The 15,531-nt window shown below is 44.0% G+C and overlaps 2 protein-coding genes across 3 annotated transcripts in view; one reads left to right on the forward strand and one right to left on the reverse strand.

Annotated features, from left to right (window-relative positions):
• Window positions 1–15,531, forward strand: part of ENY2 (ENY2 transcription and export complex 2 subunit) — a 745,084-nt gene that overhangs the window by 33,820 nt on the left and 695,733 nt on the right. The gene's annotated exons all lie outside the window — the stretch shown is intronic.
• SYBU (syntabulin) overlaps window positions 955–15,531 on the reverse strand; it is a 43,056-nt gene continuing 28,479 nt past the window's right edge. For both annotated transcript variants that reach the window (XM_052704416.1, XM_052704415.1), the window contains exons 4-7: window positions 7,839–7,941; window positions 5,248–5,451; window positions 4,120–4,269; window positions 955–3,024 (exon numbers count right to left, since the gene is read on the reverse strand). In XM_052704416.1, coding sequence (XP_052560376.1) covers window positions 1,932–3,024; window positions 4,120–4,269; window positions 5,248–5,451; window positions 7,839–7,941 — 1,550 coding nt within the window. In that variant the 3' untranslated portion in view covers window positions 955–1,931. The remainder of the gene's footprint in view (window positions 3,025–4,119; window positions 4,270–5,247; window positions 5,452–7,838; window positions 7,942–15,531) is intronic.

The following is a 15,531-nucleotide window of genomic DNA, read 5'->3' on the forward strand; positions in this document are numbered from 1 at the left end:
CCGGGCAGTCACAGTGAATGTTTCTCCTGGACATGAAGATCACTTTCTCTAATACATGATACTCCATTTCCTCACATTTTGAAATAGGACCAAAGCATTTTCCATATTGGTTTTTTCAGTCACAACAGGAGACATTTAGGAATAATGGAAAGCCATGTTTGTATGAAATTCATGGAAAAAGGAAGCCTATTAATATTGATTTTGGCCCTTTTGTCATACCTAATTAAAGAGAAAAGCGAGTGTTGCCATTGAGTACTTGCTATGTGCTGCCCCATCATTCCTTCTCTTTGTGGCTTACTGGTAACAGCCTGGCTCTCAAAAGCTGCAAAGCAATGCACAGTACCATCAGGCCTCATGAGATCTCTTCTGGTCCGGACTGCAGAGGAATCTTGCTTGGCTGTAGGTGAGAGCAAGGGGGCAGCAAGGTTTCGGTGGCTAGAGATATTGCTGGAAGTTTGCATGGAGCCAATTCCACCATGTCCACCTGATGTCGCCTCTTCTTAGGAACAGATCTCAAGTTTTGGGCAGGGAGAGTTTATGGCTTGAGGGCCACAGTGCATCTCAGTGTGTACTTGGGACTTTGCAGCTCTCGGCCATGTTGCACAAAGCCTTCTAGATTTCTGTGAAATGCCAGGAAGCCTGATACGCTTCTTGAAGGGCTGAGATGAGAAGTTACAAGTTGGGATTGCACTGAGTTAATAATTAGGCCCCTTGCTTCTGTCAGTGTGGTGTGGGTGCGGCTGAGGGGGCAGCAGCTGCATTGCTGACCTAGCACAGCCCTCTGTGCAGTGCTTCCTCTTGGAGCTGGAAGCAGGTTTTTTTCAATCAAGCTCTCTCCAGGATGCTACGGCTTCCTTACGCCCTGATGCGGTGCCTCTCCTGCTCTGAATGTGCGATGTCTCTGCTGAAATGGAGTATTTTTTAGCAGCTTCGCTACAATGAAGCACTCATAGATTCTTAACATTTCTAACATGCTTTACTGAATTTGTGATTATAAAGGTAATTTACAATAAAGCAATTAAATAAACAATAAGTTAAAACACAATACGTTTATAGATGGTATTTCACAGGGTTCAAATGACTATCAGGTTCCAATACATTAAGACTCCAAAACGACATTAAAATTCAAAGTGTATCCACGCCTATATTTATCGTCCTAACAGTTTCAAGACTCCCAACAACTGAACATTGTGGTTACAGTCCTTATACGCACGAGACTGGTGGAATGCTCAAGCAGTTGCAGGATTTAGAAGAGCACTACACAAGACAGGCATGAAGGATGTGCTGGAAGCTGTCGGGAAATACAGTTTTTTTCTTTGAATTGGATTGATGCTTCAGACAACAAATGGCAAGCGCTAGCATGCTTTTTAGAGTACATGTGTGATACACTCAGTGGAAACGAGTCTCCATGTTACTTAACACTGTAGTTTCACAAATGTTTTGTTACTGTTGCCTACAGAAATATCCCGCCTTTCCCTGGCCTTTTGTTCCCATATGCACCTCGTGCTGCCTGTGAGGCAGAGCACAGAGTTCGTGCGTTTGCTCAGTGAACTGGACAGGGAAAGGAAGATGAAGGCTCACTCAGCAAACAGCCACAAAGCTGTGCTAGCTCTCTGCTGTCCCCGATCCTCGTTACTGTGTGGATGTGCTGGTCTGAGAAAAGCACCAGCAGACGGAGGGACCTGGTGACTGGGAGCAGGAGGACTACTATAGGCAGCAGTACTGGGCTGTGTCAGTTAAAAACATTCTGTGGAACTACAGGGTTCAATTTTCTTCATTTGGAAACAAGAACGTGTTTTTGAACCAATTTATAGTGCAAATCAAGTATTTAAGAGCAAAACAATGGACTCTGCCTGAATATACAATATCTTTTTGTATCTCTCATCCCCCACTCTCTACCTCAGCCCATTGCTGCCCAGTGACAGCGGAATTTAGGTTCTAATATTGAAGGGTGTACGACGCAATGAGTGCAGGGCCACCAGGCAGCACCCACGGAGCAACGCTCCAATATTGTAAATGGGATCTACTCCACCTCTCTGAGTACTAAATACCCACATGACAGTGGGTACAATGGGGGCTGCTACAGCCAGGAGATCTACAAGGAGACTGCCACTCCAGTGCCTCTGCATTATTCCTGTCTCAGAGGCAGTGTTTACATACCCAAACACTTCATCACACATTTCCGTAAAATCAAGTTCTTTCATGCCATGATTTTCACCAACTCCATAATCCACCTTTCTGCATGGAGACTCCATAGGAGACAAAAGGATAGCAGAGTTTGGATCACTTGGAGTTAAGTCCACTACTATAGCAGAATCACTAAAGCTTCCAGAAGAAAAATCACCCAATTCCTTCAGTGAGGAAGGCGGGCTCAGAGGAGAGACGTCTTGAGATCCGAAGATGTTCTGAATGAGCCGCTCCACATTTAGGCTGTATGGCACCACGTCGGTCTGGACGGACTGTTCCACCATCACGATGTCGCTCCTCTCTTCCTTCCTAGAAGACCTCAGTTCTTCATCAGGAACGCTTTCAAGCATCTCTTGATCCACAGCAGAGATGAAGAAAGCTGGATCAGCCAACTCAGCACCTGCAGTGGTGAAAGTCTCTTGAAACAAATCGTTCCCATTAGCTACGTCCTCGTTTAGAAGCACCCCACTATCAACCTCCAAAGCTTGCTCCTCCGCGATGAGGGTGTCTGGCAGCTTGGCATACAGTGCCAGTGGCTTCCCTGGTGCGTCAGACACATCCTCGTCCCGCAGAGAACCGTTCTGAGCCATCTCCATGCTGTGCAGGAGAGATTCCAGTTTCTTGTTTTGAATGTTTATGTCTATGAAATATTTCTGAATGCCTTTGTCTTTCTCCGCCAAGTTGTTTTTCATGGTTTCAATAACCTGCTTGAGTTGTTTAATTTCCTTTTTCGCTTCCTTGAGGGCCAGCTGTGCCTCCACACGATGACACTCTTCTTCAATCCAGTCTTCCCTCATGCGTCCTAGCTGAGTTTTGAGCTCTTCTATTTCAGTCTCCCTGGAGAAAGAGAAAAATGTAACACTTCTCTGACTGGTCAGTTAGTGCCAGCTAGTACAGCACTGGGATGGCTGCAGAGATGCTCCAGGGAGGAGACACATTCCTCCAGACACCACCTGCTAACACTCCCGAGAGCTGTAGGTGGCCTGCCAAGACTCACTGGTTGCTGACTGAGGACACTGACCTCCGCACACAGTCAGCAGACCTGTGGCAAGCTTGGGGGTCGTGCTACAACCCCTGACATCTTGAGGCGCAAGCGATGGTCTGTAGGTTAGATTCCATCAGCACAGAACCTGCACCTCTCCTACTGCCTTGCCCCACAGGAACTGAGAAATGGCCTCCTGGGAAGCACGTGCCACGCAGTGCCTGCGCCTGCGAGCAGCTCTGTGTGTACAGCCAGAGCTGACGCTGATGTGACGCGGCAGGAAAGCTGCGCTCCTCAAAGATGCAGAGGTCGGGCTGTACCCCTCAGGACTGTGGGTTCCACAGGACTCAGCCTGCGAGGCCATTCAAATGCCCCTTTGTGCCCGCTTGGGTTGCGTGTGCTGGATATCTAGCTCCCAAAGCCCGGCTTTAATCAAATGCCATCTGTTACTGTATAATGCATTGTCACTTCTCAGCATCAATACAAAGAGCTCTTCAGAAAAATTCAATATAAGCAAGAAAAACACAAGTGGGCGCACTGGTTTGTACAAGAACTTTTCTTTCATTACAGAAGAAGGAGCACATTTTGAAGTCGTACTTCACTGACAGAGGTAGTATAGAAGACTAAAGTAATATGAATTTGCAGGGACAAAACTTTTATATATAAAAGGTCTTGATTCTAAATCAGGCTGATAAAAAAATCCCTTGAAAACATTTCATTAGGCAATTCAAAAAAGGGAGAAGAGCCATGCTTATATATATGCTGCATGGTGCATGTTTACTGAGCAAACTACAAAACATGAAATACCTTAAAACAACCAAACTGATCACATTCTAAATTTATTAGTTGAAACTTTACAAGGTCAAGAAATCAGTAAAATATTCAGGATTCTCATCCCCAAAAGCTCCTGAATAAATCTTTGTAACTCCTCTTTCTGAAATGAAATGTACCTTTCCTTGAGCTTGCTCTGAGATTCCTTCAGCTTTGTTTTCAAATGCCGTACTGTGACTTCCTTCTGCTGCAGAGGAGTCAAATACTGCTCTGGATTTTGTGACTTAACACTGTGGTGATCAACACAAGTCAAATATCTCCCCGATCGCCTGGAAAGAAAAAAAGAAAAGCCATCACATGACATCACCCCTATGGTTCTTCACTCTTAGCAAAAAAAAAAAACCCACAACAATGACCAACACAAAGCTGAGTTTACACTTGATTCATCTGGGGCTTCTCAGTGTCAGCACAAGTGACTCATTCTGCCAAGTCAAGTACTTGAAGAAACTGCTGATATGTGGGCATCACAAAGCATTTACTATGTATTGTGATTGGTTGCAGTGCAGTGATATCGAGAGTTATTTAACTTTGAAATGTCCAGGCATCACCTCATCTAAACTGGGTGGAGCATTGAAGAGCAGACAGCCACACCACAGGCAATGGCACTCAGCTAAAGACATGGCCAAGTAAGCTAGTGGAAAAACTGAGTTTAGATCCTGAAACCTCGACTCACCGTATCTAGGTTTAAGTGTGTATTTACTGTGCTAGAACTGTTCAGTAGTCTGACAGAGAAAGAAAGAGCAGTGGAATGGCAGCAATTCAGTCTCTGCACTACTGCTGCATCTTCTGGCAGGTATCTGTTTTCTTTCCCGCTCAGGAAACTGCACTCCTTGGGCAGGTGCCTAAAGTTAAACAGGATGAATTTCTGCCTGAGTGTATAACATTTTCTATTCTGCCACACCCAACTCTCACCAAATTAAAAGGACCCTTCAGTAAAAGAACAAGTAAATCCACGTTAGAACTGGTGGCATGAAACCACATTAAAGAGATTGTCTTGGAGTGAAAACCAACCACAAGAGGCCTCTGACTGAGAGTAACCTCTAGTTCCACTGTGCTGAAATAATAAAGCTTTTACAGTGGTAGGAAAATAAAGGCTGGAGCATCCTGCTGACTGTCAAACCACCCAGATGAAGAGTCACACCTACACTGAGAAGCAAGATGACTTGCTCAGCAATCTGGACAGTGTGTTCCAGTGCAGAGAAGGTAAGTCAGAGCACTGAACGCTGGGTGATTAGATAAACACTTGCCTCATTATTGGGCTGGTGTCACTTCCTTTGTATGAGCCTGAGTTACTGCTACTGGGAGAAGAAACCCCATAATTCTGATGGATGTTACCAGGATTCTGCTGACTTCTGCAGAGTGCTGACAAATGGTCCTTTTCACGGGAAGCAGGTGGGCTGGCTCCAGACTTGTAGGATGAGGATCCACTATTCCGACCATAAGGGCCGCGACTGGAAAGGAACCAAAATGGTTACATCATATTGGATTGTCCTTGTCACACAACGCATTGCGTGTCTTACTTTACAAAGCTGTCTATGAAATACCACTGAAACATACAAATGACTGTGAGTGGCTCGGAAAAAAGGAAGAGCTCATCTCGTCAGCCACTGCAGGTTCTTTTGATGACTGTGAGAATCTTGCTTGAACTATGTGATGTAGGGAAATCTCTGGCATTTTCACATTTCTCAGTTTGCAGTAGTTTCCAGTGACTCCATCACATCAGTGTTCCCTGAACCTTTGACTCCATTAAGTAATTAGAAGACTGCAAACTCGACTAGTTCAAAAAGGACCACTTTTCAGCTTTCCTCTACCAGGCCTGAGGAGATGCCCGGTCTTGGAGGCTGGTGGAGAGTTGTAAGACTTCTCTCATGATTCTCAGCAAGCAGCTTAAGGGATCACAGTGTGAAGGCAGATTTTTTTTGAGCCACTGTTCTTCTGTGCCTTTGGCAAACTGGATGTTTCAGCTGCCACTATCAGCTATTCATTTGCTCAGATATAGTTTGGACCCAACTGAGAGCAGGCTGAAATAGTATTAAAACTAGACAAAGAACGCACAGTTTCTTCTTTCTTTCAGTTTCTGTCATACGTATTTACCTTTCTTTTCCCCATCTTTACTAAAAAAACTGCTACTCATGTGTGCTTTAATAAAATTTATATCTGCACTTTCTGGTAATTGCCAAAGAACTGAGGCACTGGAGCCAGCTTTTAGAGGTGCATTTCTCATTTGTTTAGTTGATTTAGTTTCCTACACTGCTACCTTCACCTTCACCCTCTACTGGAAGTTGTTCTTCTAAACTGCAGTGAAAGGCAGGTTTCAAAAATATGGAAAAAGGCAAACCAAGCCAGCAAAAAAGAAAGTTTGAACATAAAAATTAAAATACCACAGAATCATGAAGCAAAATCTCCTAAAATTGTCTGAATTGGTTTCCTCCTTTCTCTGAAAATGGAACAGTTTATAAGGAACAGATGGCTGACTGGCTGTGCTGCAGGCCTTCATCACAGCGCTGTGGTTTGGGTGAATTTATAATTATTTTACAGTAACGTGAAGGACTGTGGTTTGTGACAACACTGAAATGTTTCACAGTGAGTTTATTCAAACAGTTAAAAAAGAACATGTTAGAGAGCAAACATCTCTTTCCACTTTGTACAGCACAGCATCAACTTCTGTGTAATAACACAGCAGTGCATTTGAAGGAGCACTATTACAGAGGACTTCTATCTGTTTAAATATGCCAGTATGGTCTAATTTAAAGTTATATTTAAATACACAATGATACATGAAATTCTACATGTTCTTACTGAAACTGAGGTCACTTCAGAGCTTCGTATTACACTCAGCAGGGTTCTTTTCCTCAGCCAGTAACTTGTTAGACTTAACCTACAGAGAACTTAACTACTGTTTCTTTTTCTAGCCACCTCATGGTACAGATATGAAACTATTCTTTAAGCATCACTCTGTTGATCCCTGTATGCTGGGGCACACTGCAACCTCAGAGAAGTCCGCATGACTTCAGCATATGGGTATCCTGCTGCTGGCCCCGGCCTGCCTGCCAGCTCCACTCCCGCGACTCCACAAAGGGCAGGAAACAAGTCTTGTCAATTTGAACTCTTTCCACCTACTCAAAAAAGTGCAGCAGCAGGGACGGCGTGGGCAGAGCACAATGTGCACTGACTGCTCCATCCAACACCCCAGTACTCACAAGCTGTCTCATTTGCCGTTCACAGAGGATACAGAGAAAACTTACAGCAATCTTTCAACAAAAGCTTCATTCAGATGGATGACTACATATATTTTTTCAATTTGCATATTGCTTTCTTTTCATAAAGGCTGGATGAGAGTGCTTTGGAAAAGAGCATTAAAGACAATATTGTTGATTTCTTCCTCCAAAACAATGTCAAGACCTACAAAGTTACACGCTGAGCTGACAATTTATAGCAAACCATAGCAAAAAACCAAAGAGCTTGACCAGAAAGGTTGAGGTTAAGAGCTAAAAATACAACGGTTAACTGATGTGCACCCAGTTACTTCCTCCTCTACTCCAGCCACTGTTTCTTGTGACTTTCCTACATGTATCTCCAGTGCTTGTTACGGATAAAAATTAGTATCAGTCGGCTGATCTGACATTTTGACAATTTTTGTTCTAACCAATACAATAATTTGTCTTCTATCTGGACTTTCTTCAGTTCTTATCAGTGTTAGTGCTGCCCAAGAGCACAGAACTACCCAGATTGTTTTAAAACTCACTGTAGCCATACTGGATGCATGAACTGTGAGACCCTACATAGTAGTCCATCTCTGTACTAGCTACATTTGAAACATACAGGAAAATTTGCTTACTTGCGAGAAAAAGAAGATCTTTTACTTCCAGCAGCAGACATATGGACTTCAGGAGCTGAAATACTGCCTGTGCTGCTTGAAGAGCTAAAATCAGCTTCACTCCCTGGAAAGGAAAAGGGAAGAGTAAAGACACGGTGGAAATTGTAACTCAAAGACTGTTTTCAACTAACAATGAATCACAAGCATCCTTCCTTTGTCTATCTGTGTGAATTTTAGAAGTTGCATAAATTTTCAAATATCCCCAAGGACAAGCACTGGATACGCTCCAGACTTTCAGTATTTCTTCAGAACTGGCACGTCAACAAAAAACTTTGGACACTGTTTCACTCTACAGAAGCCATTGTAGAATTAGGCTGTTATGGCAACTTGTTTCCTCACAGCTATCAGGATATGATGAGGCTGCTTACATGGCTTCTTCAAGAACACAGTGATTAAAAGCATACAATTGTAACCGGATTTCTATTACTTTAAACCATATGAAAATACCATTTGCTGTGAGGAAAGCAGCTTCTATTTTAGATTCTGAGCTGACTGATATACATGTATATGTATATATGTATAAATACATATAGCCTTACAGAGTATGTATGTATGTATATGTATAAACATATGCAGGTTTTCATGTGGTACAGAAGCACAGTAGGGCAGTTCTAATGGCTTTAAAATAATCCAATAATATTGCATGGCTCTCAGCTGCTTCTTGGGTGTTAATCTATCTGATTACTGACTTTCTATGGATTACAGCTTGTATTTCCCAAGCCCTTTTATATACCAGAAAAGTGCCCTCATTTTTCTAAGGTCAGCAGTACTTAAAAGTATCAACAAAGTATTCTTATAGGGAAGAAAGCCCTAAAGTTAGGATTTATTTCAGTTTGTTACTCAGATGGCCATATGCTTCCACGAGGGGGAGATGCAGCTACAGTTGCTACAATCCCCATGTTGGTAAATAAAATCCTCAGATCCTTAACAAAGCTGATAGGCACACCCTGTGCTCCCGAGTACACTTAGAAGGGCACTGGCAGAGCATCTTCTCACAGAAACAGGATGAAACATTCTACAACCGTTCCTAATGGCCTTAGGACCCTGTTTTCAATTTAATTTAAATTGATTTAATTTCCCAGTTACACAGTCTGACTGGCAGGATTCACATGACTTGTGGCTCCAACCTGCACACCCAATCTCAAACATCAGCTGGCCGGCAAGGAAAGCGCTGCCCTTCCTGTGACGTGTCTTTGCCACACACTTGGATGCAGCAGGATTGAGCTGGTTTTATTGTTCTTCATCCAAGCTATAGATCGAGTTTATGTACCTGGTACCCACACAGAAGCAAAGGAGTGTCAGAAACTTGGGTACAATCCTCTGTCCAGTCTTCAGTATTTACTGGGGACTCATGTGAGGACCCTGAGTGCTGTGTTCAGTTTTAGGCCCTTTGCTACAAGAAAGACTCTGGGGCTCTGGAGTGTGTGCTGAGAACGGCAATGAAGCTGTGCGGGGTCTGGAGCACAAGTCTTATGGGGAGAGAAGGAGGAAACCAGGATTGTTCAGCTGAGAGAAGAGGACATCAGGAGGGACCTCACTGCTCTCTACAACTGTCTGAAAAGAGGTTGTGGTGAGGTAGGACTCAGCCTTTTCTCCAATGAGAGGTAATGGCCTTAAGTTGTACCAGGGAGGTTCAGGTTGGATACATGGAATAATTTCTCTGAAAGAATATTGGCACAGGTGGTGGAGTCACCATCCCTGGAGATGTTCAAGAAATGTGTAGATGTGGTATGCAGGGATGTGCTTTCGTGGGCATGGTGTGACAGGCTGATGACTGGACTTGTTCATCTTAGAGGTCTTTTTCAATCGTGATGATTCTGTGATTCCATGACAGGGCAGAAGACCACTTCAGAGCAATCACCAGAGGGACAAACATTTCAGTGTCCTGGCTGCTTTCATATGGAAGACCTCTAATTACAGAGGTATTCAAGGCACATGTACTGTTTTTGCTGTTTAATGCTCTGCAGCATAACACCATAAAGGTCACGTGCAGGGACAGCACTCAGCAGAGAGCAGCCTGCATTGGGGCAGCTGCACTGTGGCCCTACAAGCACCATGCCTGGGAGCAGGCAGGTTGGAAGCAGCAGGCAGGGAGGCTCAGGGGGCCTGGACAGAGGAGGTGACTGTCCCTCTGTACTCCTAAAACTGGTGGACCTGTAAATCTTACAGATGGCTGCAAACTTCCCTTTGTTTCTCTGCGCTGCTTGATCAGCCCAGCCCATTCCAGAGAAACTTCAAAGCACAGAAAAGCACAGCCCAGAATGCCATCACAGGGACCCAGCTTTATAGCCTCTAACAAACCCATGCCCAGCTCAGCATCCCTGATAAGCAGACCTGGGCTGCCCCAAGTTGCTATGGCCAGGAGCAAATTGAAACCACATGCAAAGACAGGGAAGGGCGGGGAGGCAGAGCACAACCCTGCTTTGTTCCACAGAGTATTTATATCGTGTCTACAAACACAGGTGGCAGTAACCCTCTCCTTAGGGATGTAAAATGAGTACTGGACATAATGGCCAAAGCTGCAGCAGCTTTCCTGATAGACAAAGCACTCCCATCTAAGAGATTACAGCACATACAGCACTGTCTTGCTACCACACAAATCTGCTTTTGCCAACCAGACCCAAACAGGTAAACCCCTTGCATGGATTCCATACCTCTTCTGTCTGGCCTCCCAGACATTGGTGCCCCCGCCGACTCCAGCAGCTCCCAAAGCCCAGCACAGACAGCGTGAGCCCTACAGGGCTCATCTATGATTAAGCAACGCGCACCATAATCAGATCTTGCTATTGAAAGCATCTCAAGGAAGCAAGGTTTAATAATAGCCTCTCCCTGACCCGCTTGGCTGGCAGCGCAGTGCTGGGGAGGGCTGCCAAGCCAGGTACTGCAGATAGGATTTAGCAGAGCCTGGAAATGCAGCCGCTGAGGTTTCTGAAAGATTGAAATGAATTTGAAACCAGGAACTGTTCTGCAAAGCAAGAATTAACCTCTGTGGCCCTGGTTCTGATAACAGCTCTTAGGGCTGAGACTAATTATGCTCAAAATTGGGCATATGTATATTCACGAGATTTTCCAGAACATTTTTATAAACTAAAGTGGTCACTGTCAGTAATGTTTCCAAGTGTGTTAGTTATGTTCAAGCCAGCTTTGCATGTAACAGAGATTGACAGTAATGTTACTAGGAGACCTAAAAATATTTTCTTCTACTTGGTAGACACCGCTACGTAAAATAACAAGCATTTGCCCATAAATTGCAATATATTATTCTGGGTTAAGTAAAGCATTACTTCCATTTTACAAATGTTCATAACAAAGAGAAGCTCCCCCTCTACCAGCAACGTGGGCAGGGCCAGAGCACAGCCTCTCGTCCCTCCTACAGCCATCTACCATCTACCACAGCAACAGGACCTCGGGAAGCCTGCTGGCTGCTCTGTGACTGTGACGATGTCACTGCAAAAGCTCACGAATGTAAGCAGAGAACAACCAACCCCCAGAAACAGCATTAACCATGAAAGCAGCTGACATTTCTCAAAACCAGTCTTTTGTCCTAACTGGCTACCCAGGATAGGTATGTGAGGAGCAGGAATGAAATGGTGCAGCACCCAGCACAGCACCGCTCCACAGGCAGTGGCTCTGACCCAACTGTGTGCTGCCTCCAGTTTTTCCTGTATGTGCACTGCAGCCATCACATCTACATTTTGGCATGTAGAAATTCACACCATTAACCCTGCTCTATTTACTGCCTCAGCCAGGACAACCATACAGCAAAGTGATCATTTAGAGTACTTACAGGCTCTGATTATATATAATGGATTATATATTATACTGTACAGATACATTATATTGGGCATGATATATTGTATATAGGCTCCAGCAGGACAGTACGCTGTACTGAAATATCACATGTGTACATGTGTATCATAGAACCACATAGAACCACAGAATCATAGAACCACAGAATCATAGAATGGCCTGGGTCGAACAGGACCACAGTGATCATTGAGTTTCAACCTCCTTCCATGTGCAGGGCCACCAACCACCAGACCAGGCTGCCCAGAGTCACATCCAGCCTGGCCTTGAATGCCTCCAGGGATGGGGCATCCACAACCTCCTTGGGCAACCTGTTCCAATGTGTCACCACCCTCTGTGTACAAAATTTCCTCCTAATATCTAACTGAAATCTCCCCTGTTTCGGTTTAAAATCATTCCCCCTTGTCCTGTCACTATCAAGATTGAGAGGTACCACTTTCTTTCATTACCAGAGGATCTGAATTTTGACAAAGAAACATGGACATGTTGAGCTGGACTGTCTGGCTGTGATAAGAAAACCCAAATTGAAATGCAAAAGTTGAATATTAAAGGAATCATTGGATAGGCAATTCCACTTAAATACAAGCATGTGCATGTTCAGTTCATCAGGTTCACCATGTACATTTCTTACACAGAAGCACAGCAGGCCCACATGCATGCCTGGACTATGGCATTCTAGCCTGCTACTTCACATCACTGCAGATGGTCAAAGACCTTGCTGTACAGTCCTCTGGCCTCTGTATTAACATTTTACTCGTGCTTCAGGATTAATCTTTATCTTCCCTTAGAAGTACAGCTGAAACTTTACTGTGTGCATTTTAAAGTTCAGCGAGATTAAAAAGCAGAAGAAAGGAAAATGCTGAAATAATATTTGTGACAGGAACATTGATAGCTGATGAGTAGAAATAGCTTCTCAAAACTCAGGATAACTATGTTTTTTGTGTGTGTGTCTTTGATTTAGAAATTCACTATTGTTTCACAGTCAGTATACAGAAAACACAGAATTTATCTATTTGTGACTCCATTAACATGATCTCTTCATATGGACCAGTCCCTGTGCTTGCACATTGTCACACAGTGAAGTGGAACTGTAAACAGTCCTGAAAGACAGTGTGTCCTCAAAACATAAAGAACTTAAATTTGCTGAGCCTCCTTGTCCTTAAGAATATCCTGTTAAATGGCAATAGGATCAAAATATGTGTACAAATTCACCAGCAGCAAATAAAGAAATAGATGGAATGCTGTCTCTGCAAACAACTTGGTTTGCAGACTCCAGGGGAGAGATAGAGCCTGAGTGCAAGAACTCCCGCAGAGCCATTGGTAGCAGCTGGAAAAGCAGATGGCCTTCTGTCATAATGCTTCTTTTAAACGTTCTAGGACATTTGATTTCCTTTATCTTGAAACCTTTAGCAAAGCTACATCTCTATTTCTAACCTCTAACAACATAAACAGTATCTCCCCAGGAAATGGTGATGCTGTGTCCTTTCTGTTTAACATAGGGGAGTTCCTGTAAGGCTGTCCTCACACACCACAGGTAATCTGGGGAAGAACTCTCCAGTATTCACTGAGAAGAGGAAGCAAAAAAAGCTTGAAAGAAGTTATGAAGTCTCACTTTAGTGTTTCAGGCTTTTCTTCAGTAGCACCCTTAAACAAGACTTGTCTCAGGGACAATGCAGTGGGCATCAGGCTTGATCTGCAGCATTAGGCCAATAACCAACTGTGGGTTTCGTTTCCAGCCCTTGATGTTTGTCTCACTGCCTATCTGACATTTACTTCAGAAGAGACTTTTATCTCAGGCACACGATTCTATTTTACACCACAGTGCGATGAGGTAAGAGCAGATACAATGCTGTGAGCTAGGAACAGAAACAAGGGACTCCGTCCATGCTGACTGCTTCTGGGCAGACACAAGCTGTCCAGCTTCCTCTCCTTCTGCCCATGTCTTACACCCTTCCTTAGCACTTAGGCTGAAGTAAATAAAGACTGCCAGAAGTCTGCAGTGTCAGAATCTCTGAGGAGAAGTGAGACTCTGAACTCCTCTAACCTATGGAAGGCGCTGTATTCCAACCTTTCCCTTGAGCTCCAGCTGCTCAAGGAAAATGCTTTTGGGTAACCTTTGAGTTATGGTACTAAATATGGCTGTAACACCAGGGCTGGTCATGTTTTAAAGGAATGAAATGTCTGAACAGATATGAGATAGTCCAGCAAGCAGCACATGAGTGAAATCAGGACCAGAGGGCTCTATACGGAGGACAGGCCCTCCTCTGGCATTTCCTGTGGCCTGCAGGAGGTGTTCCTTGCCCGCTCACTGCTGTGAGCCCTGGATTTTAGTGCCTCCCTAACCCCTCTGTGTGCACTCCAGTCATCAAGCTCAGAGCTGTGAGCTGCATGCTCAGAACCAGACGGGCACAGCAACGCGTGGCATCATCAATCCTAAGGAAAAAGCAGGTCTCCTCTCCCCTGTCCCCCTGCAGCCCGAAGAGATGTGCAGCAGAATGCTCACTGTGAGCTGTAAATCATTCAGACCTCCTGGGTGAGGAGATTCCAGCTCAGCTCCAGCTAGAAGACTTCAGGGAAACACAGATCCTGCTTCCCTCTGTTTGGATCTAAACTTGATTTTATAAATGACCCCTTCCACTCAGACTGCTGTTTGCGTGATCTAAACTAATCATTCATCTTGATTTTTGCTCATCCTGCTGGCTTAATCTTTTGACTTCAGAGGAAGATTTGTTATCAAATAATATAATCAAAATTTATCTCATTATGTAGTTTTCTGATCTCATCTAAATACAGTAGTTTTGATAATAATCTGAACTATATTAATGCAAATTATAAGCACTGCAGATCTCAAAATGAATACAGAATGTGACTTGCAGATGCTGTGAAACCATAATCAATCAAGCTCTTCTCCAAGAACACAGTCACTACAAACTAATTACTGATACTGGCAGAGAGCCATCATGTGTATTTTGTGTATCACTGCAATCAAAGCTTGTGTATTCCTTAATGGTTGGTTTTAACTCACAGATTTGTAGAGCAGCTACAACAGAATGCTGGAACTGATAAAAAGCACTTCAAGTAGTTTTTTTTCTGCTTTACATAACTTAAGCAGATCTTCCGTACAGAAATCTGCCTGACCTAATTACTTTCTGTGCTGCTATATGCACTTTGAGCTGTTCTGACAGTACCTTAAAAATGGCTCCCATACATTTTTTCTCAGCCTGAAATGTCCCCTGTCAGGGGAACATGTTCACGGAGCAGAAGGGAATGGTTTGTGGAGCCTACCTTCCTCTCACACAAACAGGCCCTTGAGATCAGAGCCTCAGGGATGCCACTTTGCTACACTGCTTTCACTAGCTACACTGAGACTGGGTGTTTGAAAAATATACTGATAGCAATGTAATGTGGTACTCAGCTTGCATTTGACAGTTTTATAGATGTGTGTGTGAAGGCACCTATATACAAGTATCTTTTACAAGCCTGTACTGTCATCTCAGGAAATCTTTTGTTTTATACCTGGCAGTGCTATTTGCTCTGTTTCAAAGGAAGTAGACAGACTGGTCAGATGTATTTTTAGGAGCTGGAAAATGTCATCTTTGGCAGGGATGACTTAGCAGTACACAGAAAGGGAGTGAACTCCATCACAGACTGGGAAAACATCCCAGCCCTCCTGTCACGCTGTGGCAGAAGTATAACAAAGGGCTTTCAGAGGGCCTTTCTACACATCTTCTAAATCTGGTTCCAACAGGCAAGGAAGAGAGAAGCTGCTGGGTCTACAGCAATTAACTGTACAGGCACGTGTCCACAGGAAACATGCAAATACATGGGCTCATGTGCTACACCCGAT

Source organism: Tympanuchus pallidicinctus, unplaced genomic scaffold (assembly GCF_026119805.1).
Source record: "Tympanuchus pallidicinctus isolate F22 unplaced genomic scaffold, pur_lepc_1.0 scaffold5, whole genome shotgun sequence".
NCBI lineage: Eukaryota > Metazoa > Chordata > Aves > Galliformes > Phasianidae > Tympanuchus > Tympanuchus pallidicinctus.